General features: G+C 48.4%; 1 protein-coding gene across 2 annotated transcripts; it reads left to right on the forward strand.

The window, feature by feature from the left end:
* The first annotated feature begins 38 nt into the window (after window positions 1-38).
* Window positions 39-27,919, forward strand: LOC133420131 (NLR family CARD domain-containing protein 3-like). 2 transcript variants are annotated; one of them, XM_061709717.1, is made up of 12 exons: window positions 39-262; window positions 4,370-4,467; window positions 9,699-9,831; window positions 9,914-10,051; window positions 10,179-10,295; window positions 11,945-12,023; window positions 12,812-13,019; window positions 14,472-16,242; window positions 16,516-16,689; window positions 16,801-16,971; window positions 26,986-27,032; window positions 27,136-27,919. In XM_061709717.1, exons 3-12 carry the CDS (start codon window positions 9,743-9,745, stop codon window positions 27,684-27,686), a joined length of 3,345 nt encoding a protein of 1,114 aa, XP_061565701.1. In that variant the 5' UTR covers window positions 39-262; window positions 4,370-4,467; window positions 9,699-9,742; the 3' UTR covers window positions 27,687-27,919. The 2 variants fall into 2 exon arrangements, with proteins under 2 accessions (XP_061565701.1, XP_061565700.1); XM_061709716.1 differs by lacking the exon at window positions 4,370-4,467.

The following is a 27,919-nucleotide window of genomic DNA, read 5'->3' on the forward strand; positions in this document are numbered from 1 at the left end:
AGATAAGCTGCCGCGCCTCGCCTACTTTTTACAACATTAAGTGAGAAAACTCAGATACTTTAGTGAAGTTTCCTCTCACTTTCTCGTGGACGGGTTTCTGCGCGGGGAGCTCCGTGTGAAGGAGATCGGAGCAGTTTTTAAACTGCCAGCAGCTCCGTTTCTGGACAAAGATCATTCCCGTTAACGGAGTCACAGCTGGAACTGAAGGACGAAGGAGACGACGGTTCGACGCAGAGTCGGTGGAAGTTCAGCAGAAGTTCAGGTAGAAAAAATGGGAATATATATATATATATATATATATATATATATATATATATATATATATATATATATATATATATATATATATATATATAGGTCACCTTACAGGATTAAAACAAGAAATACAATTAAAAATACATTTGGTAAGTTAAAAATACAAAAAGACATCCGTAAAAGCAGCAATAGACAACATAGAAAAGAAAAAGTAAATAAAACACTAAATAAACTGGTGAGATGTATTGCACAATGTCCGGTCAGAGTGAGTGGGCAAGTTTGAACAGGTGAGTTTTGAGTTGAGTTTTGAATGTGGTGATGGAGTGTATTTGTTTTATGTGTGGGGGGAGGGAGTTCCAGAGTCTGGGTGCCGTACAACTGAAAGCTCGAGCACCCATGGTGCTGAGGTGTGAGGTGGGAGTGTTAAGAAGTCCAGCAGAGGTTGAGCGGAGGGTGCAGGAGGGAGTGTGTTCTTGTTAAGAAGTCCAGCAGAGGTTGAGCGGAGGGTGCAGGAGGGAGTGTATTCTTGTTAAGAAGTCCAGCAGAGGTTGAGCGGAGGGTGCAGGAGGGAGTGTATTCTTGTTAAGAAGTCCAGCAGAGGTTGAGCGGAGGGTGCAGGAGGGAGTGTATTCTTATTAAGAAGTCCAGCAGAGGTTGAGCGGAGGGTGCAGGAGGGAGTGTATTCTTGTTAAGAAGTCCAGCAGAGGTTGAGCGGAGGGTGTAGGAGGGAGTGTATTCTTGTTAAGAAGTCCAGCAGAGGTTGAGCGGAGGGTGCAGGAGGGAGTGTATTCTTGTTAAGAAGTCCAGCAGAGGTTGAGCGGAGGGTGCAGGAGGGAGTGTATTCTTGTTAAGAAGTCCAGCAGAGGTTGAGCGGAGGGTGCAGGAGGGAGTGTATTCTTGTTAAGAAGTCCAGCAGAGGTTGAGCGGAGGGTGCAGGAGGGAGTGTATTCTTGTTAAGAAGTCCAGCAGAGGTTGAGCGGAGGGTGCAGGAGGGAGTGTATTCTTGCAGGAGGTCACAGAGGTAGGTGGGGGCTAGGTTGTGAAGGGCTTTGTGGGTGAGGAGGAGGTTTTTGTAGATGATGCGGTATTGGACTGGGAGCCAGTGGAGTTGGATAAGGACGGGGTGATGTGGTCAGATGACTTGGTGCGGGTGATGATCCGGGCGGCCGAGTTCTGAATGAGTTGTAGTTTGTCGGTGAGTTTGGTTGGGAGGCCAGTGAGGAGGGCGTTGCAGTAATCGATACGGGATGTGATGAATGAGTGGACCAGGATTTCGGTGCTGGATTGGGACAGTGCTGGACGGAGTCTGGAGATGTTGCGGAGGTGGAAGAATGCAGTCCGGGTGATGTTGTGAATGTGAGGTGCAAATGAGAGTGTACTGTCCAGAATGACGCCGAGGCTCTTGACGTGGGGGGAAAAGCCGTCGATGATGATGGGAGGAGCGGGAGAGAGTTGTGACTTGGTGAGGGTGGATTTGGAGACAATGAGAAGAGCCTCAGTTTTATTGTCGTTGAGTTTTAAGAAGTTTTTGCCCATCCAGGTATTGATGTCGTGCAGGCAGGTGGTGAGGGAAATGGGAGGAATGGCAGCGGTGGGTTTGGAGGAGATATATATCTGTGTGTCATCGGCGTAGAAGTGAAAATGGACCCCATGATGACGGAGAATTGAACCCAGGGGTAGGAGGTAGATGGTGAAGAGAAGTGGACCCAACACTATCCAGGTGTGTTTACCTGCATGTTAATACCAGAGTGGGAGGATCCAGGTGTGTTTACCTGCATGTTAATACCAGAGTGGGAGGATCCAGGTGTGTTTACCTGCATGTTAATACCAGAGTGTACTGGGAGGATTCAGGTGTGTTTACCTGCATGTTAATACCAGAGTAGCTGGGATCCTACGGTGTGTTGTGGTTCTGTTGCAGCAACACAGGGAAGTCGGTGCCTGGGGGGGCAGATTAGTGTGATGAGGGTCCGTTAAAGGGCCAGTCCTCTCTTTGTCCTACGAACTAACTGCTGTTGTCTTCAGTAGTTCCAAACACATATATTGTAAACATCTCTTTCTGGACCGTGGTGAAGTGTGTTCTCAGAGTTCTGACCCCGGACCATAGCGGTTAACTAAAGGTGGTGGCTGCAGCTTCTGCCTGCTGGCTGTTAAATATCCATCCATCCATTATCTATACCCGCTTTATCCTTTGCAGGGTCACGGGGGGTGTTAAATATTAATCTAATAAACAGCTTTACTGCAGTATGGAGGACAAAGTTCAGTGTTTCTGCAGTTGGAGACATCAGCGTACTTTATGACATCACAGCTCAGATTACAGACTAACTCTCATCCAGAAACATTACATTTAGTTAACATAAAATAAACCATCTGTACATTAATACAACTCAGAATGGAGCGAGGACTCATCTGGATGAAATGTTTCTGACTGTGAGTTTTATTTCCCTTTTCCTACTTTTGAATGTCAGTAGTTTAATAACTGCTAAAACATCCATCATCTAAATTATGTTTAACAACAATGAAGATACAACCTTATTTTTTTACTCCTCTTTCGGTGTTTTGAACCAGACTGTAAATATGTTTCTTTCTGCTGTAAAGTTGGACATTTGAACACAGAGGTCAGCGACCCAAGCACCCAAGCCTGCAGCGTTATAGATCTATGTGTTATAGATCCATGTGTTATACATATATGTGTTATAGATCCATGTGTTATAGATCCATGTGTTATAGATCCATGTACACCCAAGCCGGTGTTCTGCAGGTTTCCGACCTCGGCAGAAAATACTACCGTACCATCTCCGTTTCTTTTATCTCAGTTTCTTTTTTTACAAAGGCTTTTTCATGCAAATAGACGATTTAACAGCAGGAAGTCAGAAAGTGCTTCACATAGATCTATGTGTACGACGCTTCGGCGTAAAAAAAAACCCGTCAGATCACGCTTCCACATAGATAAATGTTGATGTCTATGTGGAAGCGTGATCTGACGGGGTATTTTCATCTGTCAATCATCCTACCGGCCCGGCGTGTCCGCGGTGCAGGCTGGGCCGTCGTCGTGCCAAAAAGAGATTTCCTGCCAGAATCTGATTTCTCCCCTGAAAATGGGTCTTTTTACCTGCCAAAAATTGATTGAAGGCCAAATACAGTTAATGATATAATAATGCCTAAATATGACTTGATCTCATTCTTGAGCTTCATAATCTGAAAATGTGACGTTTCAGCGCTATCGCTCAGCGGGCTGCTGTGCGCGCTCCCGCGCGCGCTCCCGCGCGCGCTCCCGCGGCCACAAATCAGATTCTTGCAGGATATCACTTTTTACTACTGTGACCGCCAAATAATGTGGTTTTCCTGGTGGTTTTCCTGCTGGTTTTCCTGGTGGTTTTCCTGGTGGTTTTCCTGGTTGTTTTCCTGGTGGTTTTCCTGGTGGTTTTCCTGCTGGTTTTCCTGGTGGTTTTCCTGTGGTTTTCCTGTGGTTTTCCTGGTGGTTTTCCTGTCCTCCACCTCCTCCACAACATCTCCATCTCAGTCTCCCTGAAATTTAGTGTCCCGTTGGCTCGACACGTCTCATTCATCCTGACGCAGCAGAAACAGACTGCAGGTGGCGCTGCACATGCTCAGCAGGATCATTCATATGCAAATACAGTCATTAACTACTTTGCATTGACCATTCTTGGTAAAAAGTGGGCGTGTAGAGGGCGGGATATGAGGAGAATTCACCTTCAACCTTCCAGCTGGACTGGGATTTATAAAGAGAACATTGCGTGCAAGTGTGCGTGCACACGGTTTTATAAATCAGGATTTTTTTGTGCACGCCATTTTCAGCTTTTGGGTTTACGTGCACTTTTAGTCTGAATCCTACACACTCTTTTATAAATGAGGCCCCAGTTCATTTACTCAATAATTTAGTTGAAATTAAGTTACAACCTTCAATATAAATGGTCACCTTCGTTTTTTAAGTTCAGCCAGATTATTTATTAGACTCCTCCTCCTCCTCCTCCTCCTCCTCCTCCTCCTCCTCCTCCTCCTCCTCCTCCTCCTCCTCCTCCTCCTCCTCCTCCTCCTCCCCCTCTTCCTCCTCCTCATCCTCCTCTTCCTCCTCTTCCTCCTCCTCCTCCTCCAGCTCTGACTCATTCCAGGATCAGTTCAGTTGCGTCTCAGTTGTTTTTCTTCAGACTGCAGAATCTTCATCTTCAACTCTTCGGACTGTTTTTAGAAACTGTAAGTTTGAACTTTTTCTTCAGGAACTTTCCTGTTAGTTTCTGCTCCGTCGTGGTTGGAGAAGGTTTTCACTGCAGACTTTGGTCATTCTTGTGTCTGAAGACAAATCTACATGATTGTTAGATGACAATGCATTTCTATTGGCTGCAGTATGTAGAATAAATATACGGTAACTCAGTGAAACTTTACAAGTCACTGGACCTTTGAGTTACACAGTCTTTAGACCAGCATACTTTATTTTATTCATAAACGTTAAGGATTTGGTTCTGTATTTAGTATGATTCTTCAGTTTTTTTGCTGCGTGCGATAAACCTTTCTGATCCAAAGCTGCTGCCGCTGCACAGATCAGAGACACAGTGATGATCAATGATGATTAGTTTTCTTCATCAATCAAACTGTGAGGTGTTTTTATTTCCTGGAATGAAGCTGTCGTCTCCAGCATTAAAGTCAGTTTGGTTCCTGGAAGAAGTTGTTCTTTGGTGCTTGTGTAACTACTGAAGACGGCGTATCTTCATCCAGAAGTCTTCCTGACTGAACTTCCAACAGCATCACTGTTGACACAGAAGCTCCCAGAGGTTCATGCAGACGGGGTTAAAAACAACAGGCTGATTAACTGAAACATTTTTACTGAGAGACGTAAAAGAAGTTTCTTCTCCAGGTCATAAGACTTCTTAATCAAGACACACCCAGCACTCTGGACTCTGAACTCTGTCAATCATCACACCTCATATCACATTTATTACTCGTTTGCACTGGATACGGCATGTTTATATCTCCTTATATTTGCACATTGAACCTTTGTCCCTGCAGATAAACCTCTGAGCTTCGTCACATTTACAGTAACAAGATTTTCAAGTTTCTGCAATAAAAACTGTTCACAGAATCACCTCACTGCAGTGGAAGCTTGTATGACTAATGTAGATTCTTCAGGCCTGGACATTTAGTGGATGACACCACCCACGACTCTCTATATCAAACCATTCAAAACTTATGGCTGAAAATAGGAACTATCAAATATGGACCAATCAGATGAAGGGGGGGCGCGCTTTTTTGCGTCTATCGTCGCCACGGTAACGCTTTTGACTGAGAAAGTAATGCGCGTCGTCGCAGGATGGAAACGCAAATATTGATGTATAACACACCTGGGTGCACGTTACGGTTCGGGCGAAGAAGCGGCCGAAGAAATGGCGAAATAAATAAATTGCGGCAAAATTACACAATTAATTAAAAATGGCCGACTTCCTGTTGGGTTTCGGCCATGGCGCCAAGAGACCTTTGTTTAAGTTGTGACATGATACAGGTGTGTACGTGGATGTACGTCAAACCGTATTGTGGGGCTTGAGGCACAAAGGTTTCTAGGGAGCGCTGTTGAGCCATTTTGCCATGTACTTAAATCCAAACCATTAAAGCAGCACAACGTAACTTTCAGCTTTTCTGAGTTTGGCGGCATCTTTTGGACAAAAGCGGTAGTGCTTTACCAGAAAGAACACTACGTTTCCCATGAGCACCAGCGCGTACTGCCGGAAAACTCCTGTCCCGTCGCTGCATTTGTTTTGAGAGAAGACGGGACGCTTTTCTGTTTCACCAAGTGAACAGACGGAACGCAAAAAAAAGATGTTAAACTGCTGGAAAGGAACTGGAATTTACCGGGATACCTTAAACAAGGAAGCCAGGGAGCGGTATATGGAGAAAATAATGATTATTAACGGTCTGGATCCATATGAAATCCCTACTAAAGAATGGAGCTCCTCGTCGGAGCGCCACTCTTTAGAAGGATTTACTGCCGCAGTTCTGCACAACCACCGTCTCCGGCTACCTTGTTTAGGAGTGTTTGGCAGCTGCTTTGGTAAATGTTTGACTCGCCATGTATTTCAATAAATTAGTATAATAGTACAACATACAGTACATGTTTTGTATTACTCTTACTTTTCTTTTCTTTTTTTTGACTGCTTTGAAGAGGCGTGAGCAATATTTTTTTTTCCTTGTGAGATTATTTTTTTCCTCTGCAGCTACAAATAAGAGTTAATATTTTTTCCTCAACAAAATTAATCGCACCGCAGAGAGCTGGCCAACAACTGCATTTAGCTGGAGAAGTGGGGAATAAAACCCGTTTGAATGATCCGACCCCGGTCTGTGAGTGTTTGTTTGTGGTTTAATAAACCCGTATTTTGATCCGACGCCCGTCTGTGTGCGTGTTTGTTTGTTTACTGAGGAACGTTATGTTTGGTCGGACTCGTTACAGCCGCGATCCAACCGAGCCGACGACTCTTTTACTCTTTTAATTTGTTATCTCAGATAATTGGCCGGCCTCCGTGGTTCTGCCTCCGAGCAGGAAAGCGGTGAAAAGTGAAACCATTATTGATCTTTTCCCCACGTCTGTTGTGTGGAGCTGCTGCAGCCACAACACAGCAACGGGTTACCAGCTTCTGCGGAGCTGCGCTCCAAGCCCCGCCCATTTTCGTCTCGACTACGAATCGGGAAGGAGGGGGAAGTGACGTATGCCGTAAAGCAGTCAAAGCCGTAAAAATGTGTAGTTTTTTAGTGTGGCAGGGTTCCTACCATGCTCCTCAAAGTTACATTGTGCCAGTGAAGGAGATACAGACCCCTCAGACCAGGACAGAGGTTCATTAAACCTGTTGGAAGTTGATGTACCATCACAATGACTCTGGAAATATGATATTAAGGTGGAAAAGTTACGTAGTGTCGCTTTAAATATCAAATTTTTCGCCACGCCTGGCGTGCAAAATTTGGTGACTTTTGGGGCACGGTTAGCGGGGCAAAAAGGCCCTCCTTTTGTCAGAAAAATAAAAAAGAAAGAAAGAAAAAAATAATAATTCCTACAGATACAATAGGGCCTTTGCACTGTAAGTGCTCGGGCCCTAATTAATAATAATAATAATAATACATTTTATTTGTAGAGCACTTTTCATGTATAATCTCAAAGTGCATTACATGAACAAGGGAAAGTCAGGGCACATAAAAGACGAGAAGTAAAAAAAGCATAAAAATAGTAAAAAACATCTAAGAAAGACCAGGGAAAGCCTTCCTGAACAGGAAAGTTTTAAGCCCCTTTTTGAAGGTGTCCACAGACTGGGGTTGACGGAGGTGTTCAGGGAGGGAGTTCCAGATGTGGGGGGCAGCGGTGCAGAAAGCTCGGTCTCCCATGGAGCGGAGTCGTGTGCGGGGCTGATAGAGGAGGTTGGTCTTTTGTGAGCGGAGGTTCCGGGTGGATGAGTGAGGGGTCAGGAGGTCTTTGAGGTATTGAGGGGCAGTGCTGTAGATGCAGAGGTGGGTGATGAGGGCGATCTTGAATTGGATTCTTGCGGTTATGCAGGTTCTCATCAGAGTTCGGGCGGCACAGTTCTGAATGAGTTGGAGTTTCCGAAGGTGTTTGTTGGGGATACCGATGAGCAGGCTGTTGCAGTAGTCAAGCCTGGAGGAGATAAGAGCGTGGACGAGTTTTTCTGCATCAGGGAAAATGAGGAAGGGGCGGAGTTTGGATAGGTTCTTTATGTGGAAGAAGCAGGTTTTGTACAGATGTTTGATGTGGTTTATGAAGGTGAGTTGTGGGTCCAGCTTCACACCGAGGTTTGTAACAGAGGTGGAGAGGGGGATGTCTTGACCGGAGAAGGAGATGGTGGTTATGGGTGCTGACTGGACCTGGTGAGGGGTGCCAATTTGTATGGCTTCGGTTTTGGAACTGTTGAGTTGGAGGAAGTTGTGACTCATCCACGCCCTAATCTCCTCCAGGCAGTTAGAGAGGGCTTGAGTAGGTGAAGATGAGGGGACTGGGGTGGAACGAAGGTTGGGGTCAGTCCGGAGGTACAGCTGAGTGTCATCGGCATAGCAGTGAAACGAGACTCCGTGCCGGCTGATGACACGACCCAGGGGCAGCATGTACAAGATAAAAAGGAGAGGTCCTAGGACAGATCCTTGGGGGACACCACACGTAACAGGGGCTGTTTGGGACTTGGAAGATCCCAAGCTGACATACTCTGTCCTGTTACCAAGGTAGGAGGTGAACCAGTCCAGTGTGGAGTGATGGAGACCAACGTCGGTGTGCAGACGGTTTAGGAGGATGTGGTGGTCAACAGTATCGAAGGCTGCTGAAAGGTCGAGGAGGATGAGCAGGGAGGGGGATCCAGAGTCGGCGGAGATGAGAAGGTCATTGGTTACCCTCAATAATGCTGTTTCTGTACTATGGGCAGTACGGAAACCAGATTGGAAAGTTTCAAATAGTGAATGGTGTTGAAGATGTTCCTGTAATTGTGTGGCAACAGCTTTTTCAAGCACCTTGGACAGAAATGGAAGATGGGAAATGGGCCGGTAGTTGGAAAGACATTCTGGGTCGAGGCTGGGTTTTTTCAGAAGGGGCTTGATAATGGCAGTCTTGAGTGACGGCGGGACATGACCAGAGTTTAACGAGTGGTTTATTATTTGTGTGATGAGAGGGCTTATGACAGACAGGTTGGATTTGATGAGTGCTGTAGGAATGGGATCCAAAGTGGAAGTGGAGGGTTTCATTGTTTTGATGAGACTCTCAACTTCGGCTGTGTGACAGGAACAATGGTGCTGAAGGGTGCAGGTAGAGGGCAGGCAGGTGGCAGAAATGGTGCTGAGGAGCCTGCGAGCTGGGACCGGATGGAGTTGATCTTGTCCTTGAAAAATGAAAGAAATCTGTTGCAGTGTTCGGCTGTGGACTCTGTCTGGGTTTGGTTTTTGGAGTTTAGGAGAAGATTTATGGTGGAAAAAAGTTGTTTTGAATTTCCTGGACTGCTGTTGATGATGTTTGAATAATAGGTGGACCGGGCTTCTTTAAGGGCTGCTGCGTAGGCCTTCTGATGGTCTTTGTAGGCCAGCTTGTGTACCACCAGGCCGGATGATTTGACTCGCCTTTCAATGGCCCGGCCAGCAGCTTTCATCCTGCGCAGTTCATTGGTGAACCAGGGGGCAGTGCGGGAGAAAGACACAGTCCTTGTTTTGAGAGGGGCATGTACATCCAGGAGGTGGTGAAGAGAATGGTTGTAGTGTTCAACCGATTCCATAACTGAGGGAAAGTTAAGTGAGGCCAGCATTTGGAGGTCAGAATGCAAAATGGCAGAGTTGATGTTGACGCTAATTATAGAGCCAAGTGACCTCTACTGCTCAGTAGAAGCAAAAAAACAAGCAACAAACCAGAGCAGGATCAGCTGGTCTGTGTGCAGCACCAGTGATGTGTGTTTCCTCTGCAGATGAAGGTGTGTGTGTGAGCTGATGTGGACGTGAATTCAGCAGAATGGACCAGTGTGAGGACGGAGAGGACGGAGTCCTTCCCTCTAAAACCTCTCTGTGTGGGGAACATGAGAGTCGGAGCAAAGCTCAGAGGTGAGATGAGCATCTCTAACTGTCCCTGACTCTTCTGCATGTCAGAGCTCAAGACTCACATCACCAAACATCATTATTACAGGAATCAACCTGGACCTGGACCTGGACCTGGACCTGGACCTGGAACTGGACCTGGACCCAGCTGTGTCTCCTTGAAGAGCAACCGATTAAAAGACTTGATAGTCTTCTTTGAAGGAGACCAACGTTCTGCTCTAAAGAGGTGAGTGTATCCAAACGCTGCGAAAGATTTAGGTTTAATACTTTTTAAATAGACTAAATATTTTTATCTGTATAACTTATTTTTCATTTAAATAGAATATGTACATTTCACTGTTGTCTTCTATCAGGGTCCATCAGAAAGGAGACGCTCTGGAACATGAACCCAGCTGTTTGTCCTTGAAGAGCGACGACTCAAAGGGCTGGTTATTTGACTTTAAAGGAGACCAACGTTCTTCTTCAGAGAGGTGAGATATGTTTAAACACATTAAATGTATTTAAATCATGTATTTTCCTCTGGTTGACACATCTGGAGGTCTCACCTTCCAGAGGACTGATCCTGATGATGGTCCAGAGTTCCTCTTTGTTGCGTCCCAGGCTAGGGGAACAGAGGCGCAACATAAGAATGAGGCAGCAAGAGATGGTTCACAACAAAAAGGCTGTATTTATTGTTGTACAGCTCAAGGTTCAACATCCAAAATTCAAATCAGTGCTAACCGGGTTAGCACAAAAGAAACAAAATGACAAAAATGAAAATGAAGCTTCTCTTCGGGGTAAACCTAGGCCAAAACAACAAACAAAAGAAACTATCTTCTCAACCAGACTACCTAAGCCCTGGGAGGAAACAAAAGATCAAACAGAATTACAATATCTGAGCCTAACTTCCTAACGTAACAAAAACAGGAGAAAAAGGGGATCAAATGAAATGGCGGTTTACCCTTACTGCTTCGGTATAAAATAAAATACAGGCTACAGCCAGTTACAAAACCACACAGCTAATACAGCTAACTCAAACCAGAACTGCTCACAAGCAGACAGCAGACTAACACAGATCACAGATCACAAAGAGCACAGAACACAGCGAGGAGGATTGCCACACTGAACAGTAGCAGCCCTCGACATGCTGACTGAGGTGTGCTGCTTTTGAGCTGGACCAGCAGCTTGGTGTCAGCTCGTCAGTCTGATCTGCCACAGCTGCGGAGGACCAATGGCTGCGGCAGGAGGCGGGACCTGTCAATCTGAACTGTCAGTGGGAAGAACAAGATGGATCAAAACAGGAGTGCTTACTCGCCCAAAAAATACAGAAACAAAATATTAAGTACAATTACACACTAAATCAAAGGCAGTAACGGCTGGGGGCCGTAACACTCTTACTAATCCTGATGATGATCCAGAGTTCCTCTTACTGATCCTGATGATGGTCCAGAGTTCCTCTAACTGATCCTGATGGTGGTCCAGAGTTCCTCTTACTGATCCTGATGATGATCCAGAGTTCCTCTTACTGATCCTGATGATGGTCCAGAGTTCCTCTTACTGATCCTGATGATGGTCCAGAGTTCCTCTTACTGATCCTGATGATGGTCCAGAGTTCCTCTTACTGATCCTGATGATGGTCCAGAGTTCCTCTTACTGATCCTGATGATGGTCCAGAGTTCCTCTTACTGATCCTGATGATGGTCCAGAGTTCCTCTTACTGGTCCTGATGATGATCCAGAGTTCCTCTTACTGATCCTGATGATGGTCCAGAGTTCCTCTTACTGATCCTGATGATGATCCAGAGTTCCTCTTACTGATCCCGATGATGGTCCAGAGTTCCTCTTACTGATCCTGATGATGGTCCAGAGTTCATCAGCTACTTCATGTCTCCATCAGTTGTCCGTCTTCTTGATCTCTCACGTTTCTTGGAGCAGAACTGGATCTTGTGAACGTGTGAATGAGCGGAACTCTCACTGAGGTCACATTTTCTCGTTGGATCAGCAGGACTAGTAAACATTCACCACCACCAGTCCTCTGGTGAACTGTCCTCATCCCAACAGGACTTCATGGACCTTCAGCTTCTGTTTGTCTCTGTGAGGACAGACATGATGTGAGCTAATTCTTCCTGGTTCCTCCACAGAGTGGACCAGCAGATCTCAGAGTCCCCCAGTGGTCCGTCTGTCCAGCAGCATCAGACCCAGCTGGACTCCATCTTTCAGGTCTGTACATGAACAACAACTGCTGCTCCTGTTGTCCTGAAGTCCATCTGCATGCTGGTCTCTGGAGACCAGTGGACTGTCAGTCTGTCCAACATGCACCTGATGTTTGTCTCCATACTGGTCTCTGGAGACCAGTGGACTGTCAGTCTGTCCATCATGGACCTGATGTTTGTCTCCATGCTGGTCTCTGGAGACCAGTGGACTGTCAGTCTGTCCATCATGGACCTGATGTTTGTCTCCATGCTGGTCTCTGGAGACCAGTGGACTGTCAGTCTGTCCATCATGGACCTGATGTTTGTCTCCATGCTGGTCTCTGGAGACCAGTGGACTGTCAGTCCGTCCATCATGGACCTGATGTTTGTCTCCATGCTGGTCTCTGGAGACCAGTGGACTGTCAGTCTGTCCACCATGGACCTGATGTTTGTCTCCATGCTGGTCTCTGGAGACCAGTGGACTGTCAGTCCGTCCATCATGGACCTGATGTTTGTCTCCATGCTGGTCTCTGGAGACCAGTGGACTGTCAGTCTGTCCATCATGTACCTGATGTTTGTCTCCATGCTGGTCTCTGGAGACCAGTGGACTGTCAGTCTGTCCATCATGGACCTGATGTTTGTCTTCATGCTGGTCTCTGGAGACCAGTGGACTGTCAGTATGTCCAATATGGTCTGATGTTTGTCTCCATGCTGGTCTCTGGAGACCAGTGGACTGTCAGTCTGTCCAACATGGACCTGATGTTTGTCTCCCTGGTTTCAGTCTGGTTGTGTCCTTCATGTGGTCTTCTGTTCCAGCTGCTGGAGGACGACATCGTCATGTTTGTGAAGGACGAGCTGAAGAAGATCCAGAAGGTTCTGAGTCCAGATTACCCAGAATCCTCAGAGAGTCTGGAGGAGGATGAAGATGAAGAGCAGAAGAGCATCAGAGAGACATTCATGAAGATCACAGTGAAGTTATTGAGGAGGAGGAAGCAGGAGAAGCTGGCTGACCTCCTGCAGAGCAGTAAGACGTTTCTCTGAACATCTGAGCTGCTGGATAAACAACACCCAATGTCTCAGTAGATGATCAACATTCACAGATCAGACGCAACATTAAACCCACTGGAAGGTGGAGGAACTCAGCTCATCTTCTGTTAGGAAAATCTCATTAATAGGGTCATTAATATCCCAGTAAATAACAGTTTTATTCTAAAGAGTTGAACCGTGCGGATTCAATATTCAGTTCCAGCAAACACAAAACAAACACAACTTGTGTCTGAAGGGAATCCTAGAGGAAACACTGTTCTTTTTTTTAAGTATTTTTTATCACCGATTTTTTCCCATTTTCGTCACCCAGTGCTCCTACATAAGCTACAGTCCTGGGGCCTCATTTAAAATGGACTGCGTAGGATTCATACTAAAAGTGCACGTACACTCAAAAGCCGAAAATGCCGTTCGCAAAAAAAAATCCGGATCAATAAAACCATGTGCACGCAGACTTCCACGCAGTCCAGCTGGAAGGGTGCGCAGCTGAACCCGCCTCATATCCCACCCTCTACACGCCCACTTTTTAGCATAAATGCATATGGATGAGCCTACTGAGCATGCGCAGTGGCTTCCTGCAGCCTGTTTGGCGTCAGAATGAATGAGATGTGTCGAGCAACCGTGACACTGACTTTCACGGACACTCAGATCAAGATGTTGTGGATGATGTGGAGGCCAGGAAAACCACATTATTTGGTGGTCACAGTAAAAGTTAGAATAAGTATATAAATAGTATACAATAAAATAAAGCGATTGAGTGGCAGCACGCCGTTGCTGCCCGTTAGTGCCACGATGCAATTTCCACTGGGGACAGGGGGGACATGCCCCCCCCCCCACACACTTTTCAAAATCATGTATTTGTCCCCCCCACTTTTTACAGTTTAAAAACTAACGGTAGGCTCAGCCTGTGATTGCAATTCATCCAGACTCTCTGTGCGAGGGCGGGCGATGCGAAGACGGGATGGGACCCGCTCCCCCTCCTCCCTCCCGTCTCTCCTCAGAGCTGCTCAGGGCTGATTTATGATTCCGCGTCAAACCAACGCAGAGCCTACGGCGTAGGGTCTGCGTTGTTGTGACGCAGAACCATAATTCCGGCTTAAAAGTAAACAACATGCGCGAAAGTACCCGTGCATGACAGGCAGACACACACGGGGAGAAGAGACTATTTCTTTAAATTTTTTTTTTTTAAACTTTATCCGTACGAACACAATTGTTATATAGTCCAACTTTCCTTATTTTAATCAGAACACTTTCTTTTTTCCTCTTCGGCGTGGAGTAGTGGGCTCGGGGCGGCACCGTGTGAACCAAGCGCCTCTCTCACGGTTACAATAAACAACAGGTGCATAGCTGATATGACTGTTTTGAGAATGAAGGACATTTCAGGACACAAAACTTATTTTTTCTTCCTTCACTTCATTTCATCTTTATTTAGATACCGTTGCTGCCGTTTGTCAATCCAAACTCAAAGATCAGCTGCAGAAGAAGCACCAGCATGTGTTTGAGGGGATCATTAAAGCCGGAAAGAAAACCCGTCTGCAGCAGATCTACACGGAGCTCTACATCACAGAGGGAGGGGCCGGAGAGGTCAACGATGAACATGAAGTCAGACAGATTGAAGCAGCTTCCAGGAAACCAGACGGAGCAGAAACAGCCATCAGACAGGAAGACATCTTTAAACCCCCACCTGGAAGAGATGAACCAATCAGAACGGTGATGACGAAGGGAGTGGCCGGCATCGGGAAAACAGTCCTAACACAGAAGTTCAGTCTGGACTGGGCTGAAGGCAGAACCAACCAGGACATCCAGTTCCTGCTTCCATTCACCTTCAGAGAGCTGAATGTGCTGAGAGAGGAGAAGTTCAGCTTGGTGGAACTTGTTCATCGATTCTTCACTGAAACCAAAGGAATCTGCAACTTCGAAGAGTTCCAGGTCGTGTTCATCTTTGACGGTCTGGATGAGTATCGACTTCCTCTGGACTTCCACAACTCTACAATCGTCAGTGACCCCAGAAGGTCCACCTCAGTGGACGTGCTGCTGACAAACCTCATCAGGGGGAACCTGCTTCCTTCTGCTCGTCTCTGGATCACCACACGACCCGCAGCAGCCAATCAGATCCCTCCTTACTGTGTTGACATGGTGACAGAAGTCAGAGGATTCACTGACCCACAGAAGGAGAAATACTTCAGTAAAAGGTTCAGAAATAAGAAGCAGAGCAGCAGGATCATCTCCCACATCAAGACATCACGGAGCCTCCACATCATGTGCCACATCCCAGTCTTCTGCTGGATCACTGCTACGGTCCTGGAGAACGTCCTGGAGAAAGTCCTGGAAACCAGAGAGGGAGGGGGGCTGCCCAAGACCCTGACTGAGATGTACATCCACTTCCTGGTGGTCCAGGCCAAAGTGAAGAGGGTCAAGTATGATGGAGGAGCTGAGACGGATCCACACTGGAGTCCAGAGAGCACGAAGATGGTGGAGTCTCTGGGAAAACTGGCTTTTGAGCAGCTGCAGAAAGGAAACCTGATCTTCTATGAACCAGACCTGGGAGAGTGTGGCATCAATGTCAGAGACGCTTCAGTGTACTCAGGAGTGTTCACCCAGATCTTTAGAGAGGAGAGCAGGCTGTACCAGGACCAGGTCTTCTGCTTCATCCATCTGAGTGTCCAGGAGTTTCTGGCTGCTCTTCATGTCCATCAGAACTTGATCAACTCTGGAGTCAACCTGCTGGAGGAACAAAGAAACACAGAGACCGACCTCTATCAGAGTGCTGTGGACAAGGCCTTACAGAGTCCAAACGGACACCTGGACTTGTTCCTGCGCTTCCTCCTGGGTCTTTCACTGGAGACCAATCAGAACCTCCTACGAGGTCTGATGGAACCAAACCAAAGAAGTTCACAGAACAATCAGAAAACCATCAAATACATCAAGGGGAAGATCAGTGAGGACCTGTCTGCAGAGAGAAGCATCAACCTGTTCCACTGTCTGAATGAACTGAACGATCGGTCTCTGGTGGAGGAGGTCCAAGAGTCCCTGAGGTCTGGACGTCTCTCCACAGATAAACTGTCTCCTGCTCAGTGGTCGGCTCTGGTCTTCATCTTACTGTCATCAGGAGATCTGGAGGTGTTTGACCTGAAGAAGTTCTCAGCTTCAGAGGAGGCTCTACGGAGGCTGCTGCCGGTGGTCAAAGCCTCCAAGAAAGTTCTGTAAGTACCAACAGGCACATGTTGGACCTCTGGAGTGGAGGCTAGTTTCTGACTACGTCTGGTTTTATCTCCACATTTCATGTTTTCTTCACTTGTTTGGGGTCTTTTTTTCAGCACAACCTCACATGAGTGAGTTTACGCTGGTTCTTTCATTTCCAGAGACTTTAATGTCACATTGGACCTAAAAGACCAACAGAACAGTTGGAGACACAACTACATTTTCCTCCATAACAGTGAAATAACCTGGTTGTTCTTCTTTTCTTCTGTCTGCAGACTGAGTGACTGTCACCTCTCAGAGGACATCTGTCCACTTCTGTCCTCAGTTCTCAGCTCTCAGTCCTCCAGTCTGACAGAACTGGACCTGAGCAACAACGACCTGCAGGATTCTGGACTGGAGCAGCTGTGTCCTGGACTGGAGAGTCCACACTGTCACCTGGAGTCTCTCAGGTCAGCATTCATTCAAGTCTTTTCCAGTCCCAGTGAACATGCTGCTAAACGTGTCTGCAGCAGGACACTTGATCAGAGAACATGCAGCAGAACTGTGTTGTGTGTCTGCAGGCTGTCAGGCTGTCTGATCTCAGAGGAAGGAAGTTCTTCTCTGGTCTCAGCTCTGACCTCCAACCCCTCCCACCTGAGAGAGCTGGACCTGAGCTACAACCATCCAGGGGAGTCAGCAGGGAAGCTTCTGTCTAGAGTGGAGGATCCCCGCTGGAGACTGGACACTCTCAGGTAGGACACTCTCAGGTAGGACACTCTCAGGTAGGACACTCTCAGGTAGGACACGCTCAGGTAGGACACGCTCAGGTAGGACACTCTCAGGTAGGACACTCTCAGGTAAGACACTCTCAGGTAGGACACACTCAGGTAGGACCCTCTCAGGTAGGACACTCTCAGGTAGGACACTCTCAGGTAGGACACACTCAGGTAGGACACGCTCAGGTAGGACACTCTCAGGTAGGGCACACTCAGGTATAACACTCTCAGGTAGGACACTCTCAGGTAGGACACTCTCAGGTAGGACACTCTCAGGTAGGACACACTCAGGTAGGACACCCTCAGGTAGGACACTCTCAGGTAGGACACTCTCAGGTAGGACTCTCTCAGGTAGGACACTCTCAGGTAGGACACTCTCAGGTAGGACACACTCAGGTAGGACACTCTCAGGTAGGACTCTCTCAGGTAGGACATTCTCAGGTAGGACATTCTCAGGTAGGACTCTCTCAGGTAGGACACTCTCAGGTAGGACACTCTCAGTTAGGACACTCTCAGGTAGGACACCCTCAGGTAGGACACTCTCAGGTAGGACTCAGGTAGGAAGCAGCGATGAAACTTCCTCCACCCTTGTGCACGTTCAGGCTGCAGTGGAATCTTGTATGACTTGATGTAGATTCTTCAGAACTGGACATTTAGCAGATGACACCACCCACAACTCTCCATATCAAACCATTGAAATGTTATGGCAGAAAATAGGAACAATCAAATATTGACCAATCAGAAGAAGGGGTATAACACACCTGGGTGCACGTTACGTTTCCGTCCGCATTAACGGCCGAAGGAATGTCATAAATTGCGCCAAAATTACGCGATTAATTCAAAATAGCCGACTCCCTGTTCGGTTTAGGCCATGGCGCCAAGAGACCTTTCTTTAAGTTGTGACATGATACAGGTGTGTACCGATTTTCGTGCATATACATCAAACTGTATTGTAGGGCTTGAGGCACAAAGTTTTCTAGGGGGCGCTTTTGAGCTATTAGGCCACGGCCATTAATGCAAACCATTAAATATCACATTTTTCACCAGGCCTGGCTTGGTGCAAAATTTGGTGACTTTGGAGGCACTTTTAGGGGGAAGGCCCTCATTTCGTCGGAAGAAGGAAAAAAAAAACAGAACATTTCCTACAGATACGATATGGCCTTCGCACTGTAAGTGCTCGGGCCCTAATAGGATGTTAAATGTTAATTGACATTACTAAGACTAAATTATATAATACAGTAGGTTCATGGCTGTGCATTTAAAAACCCTGAACTTACACCAGTTGACCAAATTCACTGCCTTCCATCAAAAAAGTATGGATCTTACCAAGATATGTTCTTATTTTAACTTAAAAATGCCATTACACCTGATAACACACATCAATTAAAAGGTTAGCTGTTATTCCCACGTGTTTCAATTGAACTTTCATTTGTATCAAAGAAATTTTAAGTTCTAGTTAAGTTTCAAGTTAAAGTCTTGATAAGATTTTGAGTTTTGGCAGTGTTAAAAAAAATGATGAGCCCTGCTGTATTGGAGCACATTAGCCACCAGCGCTGCTTGATATTTTATCTATCAATGAATACAGAGATACAATTGAAAACTACCCAGTTAGCTTTATTACGTTTTTATTTTTCACCCTCATCTCTCTACAGCTCTGTGTTTTTACAGATTAAATGCGTTAGACGCATCAACAGTCGTCATAATTAATAGAAACCCGGCCCTCCACAGGGCTAACGTTATGTTAGCAAGGTACCGTAACATTAATCTCATTCATTAGTGCTACGTTAACTTAATTTTACCGTGTCTGGGGTGACGGTCCTCCCTCTGGGAGTAACCAGGGTGTTGGTGGAGAAGCTGCAGCGTTGAGGACGTACTGTTGTGTATCAGCTCTGTCTTACAGTCAGTACTGGAGTTGAGGGGGGATGAGGGGAGATGGCATCCCCCCTGAAATAAAAACGGTCCAAATCATCCCCCCTGAAATAAAAACGGTTCAAATCATCCCCCCTGAAATAAAAACGGTCCAAATCATGCCCCCCTGAAATAAAAACGGTCCAAATCATCCCCCCCTGAAATAAAAACGGTCCAAATCATCCTGAAATAAAAACAGTCCAAATCATCCCCCCCTGAAATAAAAACGGTCCAAATCATCCCCCCCCTGAAATAAAAACGGTCCAAATCATCCCTCCCTGAAATAAAAACGGTCCAAATCATCCCCCCTGAAATAAAAACAGTCCAAATCATCCCCCCTGAAATAAAAACGGTCCAAATCATCCCCCCTGAAATAAAAACGGTCCAAATCACCCCCCTGAAATAAAAACGGTCCAAATCATCCCCCCTGAAATAAAAACGGTCCAAATCACCCCCCCCTGAAATAAAAACGGTCCAAATCACCCCCCCCCTGAAATACAAACGGTCCAAATCATCCCCCCCTGAAATAAAAACGGTCCAAATCACCCCCCCCTGAAATAAAAACGGTCCAAATCACCCCCCCCTGAAATAAAAACGGTCCAAATCATCCCCCCTGAAATAAAAACGGTCCAAATCATCCCCCCTGTAAAACTGACATCCCTCCTTTCCATCCCTTATGTCATTTCATCAATGAATGTGGTTTTACTGCTATTTCAATATCTAGAGTAATCAACAGAAAAATACCACCAGAAAAATAACTTATTTGACAATTTTCACCTGTTTCAAGTAAATTTTAATTGAAATAAGTAGAACAATCTGCCAGTGGAACGAAAGTTACGCCTGTAACTACGGTTCTATGAGTCCCGGATGACCGCCAGGCGGTGCTGTAAGCACTGGATATCTCCCCCTCGCGCATGCGCATGTCGAGTACAATACCAACAATGTCACGTCACCCGTGACCCCTGCATGACCCCCGGAAGGGTATATCTTCCGGCGTCAGCATGGGATCTTCTCCTAGAATCTTCTCGCGAGAGCACGAGGATTCGGAGTGACCGGCAGGCCTGGCGGTCATCCGGGACTCATAGAACCGTAGTTACAGGCGTAACTTTCGTTCTATTTCGTCCCTACTGACCGCCAGGCGGTGCTGTAAGCACTGGATGACGAATACCAACAATGTCACATAGAATCCCGGTCACATACCTCACTGATCAGGGGCAGAAGGACCCGGGAGTAGAACCACGCCCAATGGTTGGGGAGTGGCGACATTGATCCGGTAAAACCTGGAGAACGTGTCTGGCGACGTCCACGAAGTCGCGGTGCAGATGTCCTCCAGAGGCACCCCCTGCAGGGCAGCCAAGAAGCTGCGACGCTTCTGGCCGAGTGGCACCTTACCCCCACTGGTAAGGGGCGGCCACTGGCCCTGTGGGCGCGCTCGACGGTGTCCACCACCCAGTGGGACGGCGCTGTCCAGAAACAGCACGCCCCCTGTTGGGGCCACCATGGCAGAGAACAAGCTGCTCCGACCGTCGCACAGGCGCGGTAGCATAAGCAGCAAGGGCCCGTACGGGGCACAAAGGGCTCGGCCCACTCTCTGCAGGACCTAGGGCAGGAACGCCACGTTCGGCCACAACATAGCCCCTGAGCTGACTGACAGGGCATGTAACTCATCGACTCGCCGATGTCATGGCGAGGAGAAAAGCTATCTCCATAGAGAGCCACTTCAGGCCCACCCGGGCCAAGGGCCCAAAAGGGTGGAGAAGAGAGGGCACCTAGCACCATGGGCAGGTCCCACACTGCTCGGGGGTTTATATTCACGTATATGTTCTGGTTCTCTGGAAAGCGTCTAGAGACAACATCTGTTGTATTAGACGCTATATAAATAAAATCGAATGGAACCAAAAACTGGGGCCTTTGGGCCCCTCGGGGGGGTGGGGGGCGTAGCCTCAGAGCCCCCCTGAGAAAAAGAAACCAGCCGGTGGCACCCCACGGTGGCATTCTCAACCAGGGCATGTTGCGATGAAATGACCGCCACATGCACCCTTAAAGTGGACTGAGCACGGCCACCATCCAGGAGGGACCGAAAGGAACCCCAGGATCGTGGCCACGGGGCAAAGAACAGGGTCCTCTGCCCCGTCTGCACACCAGGCAGAGAATCTCCCCCACTCGCACTCATACCAGAGGCGGGTGGGAGGCACATGGGCATTCGAGATGCCAGCCCTGACGGGTTCAGGACAGCTTGACAACAATGGGTCGGGCGCCGCAGCGGCCAGACTCAGAGCCAAAAACGACGGGGTCGGGGTGCAAAACCTGAATCCCCGGCTGGAAAGACGGTCCCTCTGGGGGGCGTCATGTCGTGTCGCAGCAGAGCCTCCGCAGCAGTGGAAACTACGTTTCCCCGGTCGGAAGGGGGCCACCAAGAGGAGCCTGTGAGCCCTCTGGAGGACCCTCTGCAAAGGCGGCTTGCGCCGGGAGAGGAAGTCCGTCACCCGGTTCCTGTCTCCAGGCAGGAACATCGCCCGAAGGCCGGGCAGGCAAGGAGCTGTCCACGCTAGGAGGCCCCGGGACACCTGCAGCAGCTGTGCAGAGTCGGGGCCCCCTCTGGTGGCCGATCAAGGAACAGTGGACACACTGTCTGACTGACCCGGCACGTGCCCCCCCCCACAGGAGTTGCAAAAAAAAAAGTTAGTGTGAAGTGCAGAGCCCAGAGCTCCAGCACGTTGATGCGGCGCGTGCGGACCCGGGAGGACCACTGATGACAGCCTCCCGGCAGGGAGGGGACAGCATCTAAGGGCACACCCCTCAGCCGGAATGTCCCGTCTTTCCAGGGTGCAAGGGTATTGACACACACCTGCGAAACCCTGACCAGCCTGCGCCTGTGCGTCTTGCCCTCCAGGCGAGGGCTGCACATTGCAGGGGGCGTAGCGACAGCAGGCCCAAAGGTATAAGAGGGGCAAGGGTTGCCACCACGCACCTGGTGAAAAAATCCTCGGTGACAGGGAGGGTCCGCACAGGAGCACCCTGAACCGACAACGGTGGCCCCGGTAGGCGAACCCCCGGAACCACCGGTGACGTGCCGCGACCGGCACGTGAAACAAGCGCCCTGTAGGTCCACAGTTGCAAACCACCTCCTCCTGACCAACGCAGGGCATCTGCTGTGGTCAAGCCTCCGGAAGGGCAGGACCTTCACGTATTCGTCGAGGTCCCTCAGGGCCAAGATGGGACGACGTCCGTCGTCTCTCTTGCTGACGAGAAAGTAGCTCAAGTAGAACCCCCAGGCCGCGGCGGGGGGTCCACCGGCATGATGGTGCTATGATGGGCCAGAATGTTTGCCGGGTCCCTGACGATGGTCATCTCAACCCGGCTGGAGGTAGGAGGCCGGTGTCGGAACTGCAATACGTACCCCTGGGCTAGGGTGGAAACCACCCGGGCCCCGATGAGCAGGCAGCCCAGTACCTGAGCTGCTGCCGGGAAAAGCAGCCGACGACCGGCCCCGTGGCCCTAGCGTCGTCTCCCCCGGCCTCTGGACGTGCCGGGGGGGCGATGGTCGAGGTCAACACCCAGACTCTGCCGGGGCGGTCCGCGCACAGGGGGGCGAAAGCCCCCGGCAGGCTGTCCAACGGGCCATCGGGAGCTGCGCTGGCTCCCGTGGGCAGGTGGTTGGGGGCGACGTCCAGGGGCGGACGAAGGACCCCTCGGTGTACTGGAAGCGGGCGCCCTCCTGTGAAGGTGCACCAGTCGCTGCCTGGTCTCATCGGCCAGGGCGGTGCGGTCCAGAGCTTCCAGGGCAGTTGCCCCAAACAGCTCCCCCGGTTCTGCCGGTGCCTGACGAAGAGCCCTGCGAGCAGTCTCTGTCAGGGGTGACTGCGCCAGCCAGACATGACGGCGCGTGTGCACCAGGGTGGACATCAGCCGCCCCAGCTCCCTCGTCTGGGAGGCAAAAGCCTGTAGGGACACATCACACAAGTCCCGTGTGGAACCGTCCACCTGTGCACCCTGCAGGGAGGTGGAGAGAGCCAGTAGCAGATGAGAAAGGGTGTTCCCCAGCCGGCCGATGCGCGCCGCTGTGTCATAAGCCTTACAAATATGCCCATCAGTAACCCTACACTGGGTAGAGGGGCACTTGGGATCTGGCTTCAGAGCCTCATCAGGAGCCACTATCAGCGCTGCAATGGAGGGCTCGATGGGGGGCATGTGGTGGAGACCAGCCACTGCCGCGTCCTCCATCGCCGTCAGAGCGCGGTCATCAGCTGTCAGCCTGGAGAGGGCTGTGACATCTCTCCAGCATGAGTGCAGCTCCCTCAAAAAATCCGACGACGGCGGAATGGTGAATTCCACCGGAGAAGGATTGCGCCTGTGGAAGGCGCTAGAGGCCACCTCCGCACGCGGTGCATCCAGCTGCAAGTGTGCCAGGGCAGTGCGGATCACGCTCTCCACGGAGGAACAAGCCGTCCCCTCCCGAGAGCTCTGGGCAGATGAGTGCGAGGAGAACCCCGAGCGCTGTGAGGCCGGGTCTCCTGATGGCACGTTGAAGTGGCTCGCCGAGGCTGCAATGGAGATGGCGTCCTCTGGCAGCGGCGGTGGTGATCCCAGAGCAAACTCTGGCATGGCAGGTTCCACCTGGCCAGTACCAGGTTGCAGATTGAGGAGGAGCGCCTTCATCTGCTCCATGTCGGCAGCCAAGCGATCTACCTTCGAGGAGAGCTGGCTCGTCATCCGCCGTCGTTTGGGGGCCCCCACCACTCTCTTTGCCGATCGCTTCAGAGAAGACTGCGGCTGGGATGAGGGGAGGCTGGCCGACGGCCCCGGCTGCTCAGGGCCCAGGCATGACACGCAGAGGTCCTGGTCAACCACAGGATCCAGGGCGGCCATGCACCCTGAGCATGAACGCTCCATCACAGCGACCGGTGGGAAAGGGAGCGGACACGCTGCCGTCGCCACGGATGTGCTGGCAGGAGAGAGGAGCGGACACGCTGCGTCACCACGTAGGTGTCAGTGGGAGAGGGGAGCGGAAACGCTGCCGTCACCACAGCGAGCACGCTGCCGTCACCACCAATATGCAGGCGGGAGAGGGGAGGGCCACGCTACCGTCAGCACAGATGTGTCAGTGGGAGAGGGGAGCGGAAACGCTGCCGTCACCACAGCGAGCACGCTGCCGTCACCACCGATATGCAGGTGGGAGAGGGGAGGGCCACGCTGCCGTCAATACGGGTGTGTCAGTGGGAGAGGGGAGCGGAAACGCTGCCGTCACCACAGCGAGCACGCTGCCGTCACCGCCAATATGCAGGCGGGAGAGGGGAGGGCCACGCTGCAGTCACCACGGCTATGAGAAAAGGCAAAAATAGGCGTCTTTACTCGTTTCTTTCCTTTTTTTTTTTTTTTCAAAAGAAAAAAATAATCTGCAAGGAAAAAATAATGTTGTCACATTAATAAAGTGGGAGAGGGAGCGAAACGCTGCCGTCACCACAAATGAGCCGGTGGGAGAGGGGCGTGGCCTTCACCACGGCTGTAAGAAAGACCAAAAAAGGTGTTTGTATTGTTTTTTCAAAAAGAAAAAAATAATCCTTTTCTGTCTTCTTTTTTTCCCTTTTTTTTTCTTTTTTTTCAAAAGAATAAAATAATCTGCAAGGAAAAAATAATGTCAAATTAATAAAGTGGGAGAGGGAGCGAAACGCTGCCGTCACCACAAATGAGCCGGTGGGAGAGGGGCGTGGCCTTCACCACGGCTGTAAGAAAGACCAAAAAAGGTGTTTATATTGTTTTTTCCAAAGAAAAAAATAATCCCTTTCTGTCTTCTTTTTTTTTTTTTTTTTTCCAGCAGAAAAAATAACTGCACAGAATGTTCAGGTGTCGGGCGCAGCCAACAGCTTACCTTCTGTCAGCTTGGCCAGGGGGGCGGGGCGGGGAGACGCCGCCGCCGCCGCAACGAACACCAATAAATACCGCGCGGCCACAGCCTCTTGGAGGACGACAGAGATCGTTACTCCTACCTTACGGCACGAAGCTGCACGGGGGCCGCGGTTTAGGGAGGAAAGGAAGAAGCTTTCAACCAGCCTTCTATTTCCGTCCTGTACTTCAGCGCGACGCGAGAAGAATAAGGAGAAGATCCCATGCTGACGCCGGAAGATATACCCTTCCGGGGGTCATGCAGGGGTCACGGGTGACGTGACATTGTTGGTATTGTACTCGACATGCGCATGCGCGAGGGGGAGATATCCAGTGCTTACAGCACCGCCTGGCGGTCAGTAGGGACGAAATAGAACAAGATTTATCTTTTCATTACTAGCAAAATAATATTGTTCCACTGGCAGATTTTTCTACTTATTTCAAGTGAAAATCTACTTGAAACAGGATAAAATTGTTGTTTTTTCTAGTGATGAGTCTTGTTTTAAGTGTATTCCATCCATCCATTATCTATACCCGCTTTATCCCTTGCGGGGTCACGGGGGTCTGCTGGAGCCTATCCCAGCTCATTTCAGGTGAGAGGCAGGTTCACCTGGACAGGTCACCAGTCCATCACAGGGCCACATATAAACACACAAACCATGCTCACAACCACACTCACGCTCACGCCTACGGGCAATTTAGAATCATCAATTAACCTATCATGCATGTTTTTGGACTGTGGGAGGAAACCCGAGTACCTGGAGAAAACCCACGCAAGCACGGGGAGAACACGCAAACTCGCGTTGTTTTAAGTGTAATAAGATTTTTTTTTACTAAAATGAGACATTTTAACTAGAAATAAGACAAATATTCTTGTTAAGATTTAGAGTTTTTGCAGTGATCATGTTACTTATCCTGTGAAGGACAGAGTCATATTGATAAGTTCAGAAAAGTGTTTTTTATTGTTGTGTTTTGATGTATTTGATGTAAGCCCAGTGGATATTTAAAGCTTACAGAAGGCTGCATTTAACTGCTGCTATGTCATTCCTGCAGTATTTCTGCAGGTGTTTTGGTCACTGCTATTATTTGTAATATATTACATTATTTGTAATCAGCACAAATTATCTGTCCCCATATGATAAAATCCACCACCCCCCCTGATTTTATTTTACAACTCCAGTACTGCTTACAGTGAAACAGCAACAGTGTTGCCTTGGTGTCCAGCTGGAAATCACCCACACTTTTGACATTTTCTGCCTTTTCTTTTGCTTTAAACCAAACATATCCTCCTCTTTCTTATTCCTTTACGTGCGCGGCGTCAGCGTGTTGTGTTGCATTAAACGTAGTCCGGGGGAAATACCTGGTTTGAGCTGCAAAATTAAACGATTCCTCGAGGCAGAAAAAATTCCTCCATCATGTTTTGTAATCCAATTACTCAAATTATTCGAGGAATCGTTTCAGCCCTAGTCTCGTTTTGGACAACGAAAATGAAGACACATTTTAGCAGTTTTTATTTTGTAGTCTACATTTTAGTCTGGTTTTTATTCCTCTACGATTTTGCATTATATATTTAACTATCATTATCGTCACATGACCAGCATTTTCGTCTCGTCTCGTTTTCCTGCGGTGATAAAGATTCGTTGACGACGAGATTTAATCATAATTTATCCCAGGGTACGTGCCAGCGTCTACTGTCTCACCGTAGTTTTTATTTTGTAGTCTACATTTTAGTCTGGTTTTTATTCCTGTAGAATATTACATTATATATTTAATTATCGTTATCGTCACATGACCACAATACGGGAGAGTATCAGGGCCAGGCAGGAGAAAAATAGAAATAATATTTTAGAGGAGGAAGATTTTCTTTTCATTATGCACTTCGAGGAAAAAGTCGAAATGTAGAGAAAAATGTTGAAATGTCAAAATGAATGTTGAAGTACAATTTCGAGAAAAAAGTTGAAATTTCGAGAAAGAAGTGTAAATGTTGAGAAAAAGCTGTGACATCTCTGCTTCCTCTGAGAGAGACTGAGCCGGTCTGTTTATGTAATCATTGCTCGGGGGTTTATGTTTATGTTCATGTTCATGTTCTGGATCTCTGAAAAGCGTCTAGAGACAAACATCTGTTGTATTAGACGCTATAGAAATAAAGTTGAATTGAATTGAATTGAATTGAATTGACCCTCCTCCTCCTCCTTCCAGGGTGGAGCCTGCTGGACAACGATGGCTGACACCAGGTCTGAGGAAGTGTACGTGTGTTTTTATTCAACCATCTTCACTCCTTCATGAGTCCATCAGTGATCAATAAGTGATCAATAATAACTGCAGCTGCTTGTTTGTTCTCTCCATCAGATTCCTGTCAACTCACCGTCGACACAAACACAGTCAACAAGAACATCAAACTGTCTGATAACAACAGGAAGATGATGCGTGTGGAGGAGGATCAGTCGTATCCTGATCATCCAGACAGGTTTGATGTCTATCAGCAACTGCTGTGTGGAGAAGTTCTGACGGGTCGCTGTTACTGGGAGGTCCAGAGGAGCGGAGCTGTTTGTGTATCAGTGAGTTACAGAAGAATCAGCAGGGGAGGAGGCTCTGGTGACTGTGAGTTTGGAGGAAACGATCATTCCTGGAGTCTGATCTGTTCTCCAGGTGGTCAGTACCGTGTCCTTCACAATAACAGAGTAACATCCACCACCTCCTCATCTCCACGTCCAGACTCTGGCAGAGCAGCAGTTTACGTGGACGTTCCTGCTGGAACTCTGTCCTTCTATGAAGTCTCTGTCTCTGACAGACTGATCCACCTCCACACCTTCATCACCAGCTTCTCTGAACCGCTCTGTGCTGGATTTACAGTCTGCTGGTCCAGTTCTGATTCCTCAGTGTCTCTGTGTCCAGTTTAGTCTTCACTGGACCGACAACTTTCACATGCTCATCCATTTTCACTTCTCCGCTACTATTATTATCTGAACTAATTAAAATAAAATCTAAGTACAATTCGATTATGACACTTGATTCCAAATGTAATTTTTCAACAAATTGTAGTATTTTCTCCTAAAACGTGGTTTAGCGGTTAATAAAGCATCCAGTTATCAAATGTTCATAAACAGACATAACTGTGCTGGCGTCTGATTTA

Source organism: Cololabis saira, chromosome 20 (assembly GCF_033807715.1).
Source record: "Cololabis saira isolate AMF1-May2022 chromosome 20, fColSai1.1, whole genome shotgun sequence".
Taxonomy (NCBI): domain Eukaryota; kingdom Metazoa; phylum Chordata; class Actinopteri; order Beloniformes; family Belonidae; genus Cololabis; species Cololabis saira.

Coding starts and splice junctions, on each gene's coding strand:
- LOC133420131 (XM_061709717.1), top strand. CDS start 9,743: ATGGACCAGTGTGAGGACGGAGAGGACGGAGTCCTTCCCTCTAAAACC. Junction 13,020..14,471: donor GGCTGACCTCCTGCAGAGCA/GTAAGACGTTTC, acceptor ATCTTTATTTAG/ATACCGTTGCTGCCGTTTGT. Junction 16,690..16,800: donor TGTCACCTGGAGTCTCTCAG/GTCAGCATTCAT, acceptor GTGTGTCTGCAG/GCTGTCAGGCTGTCTGATCT.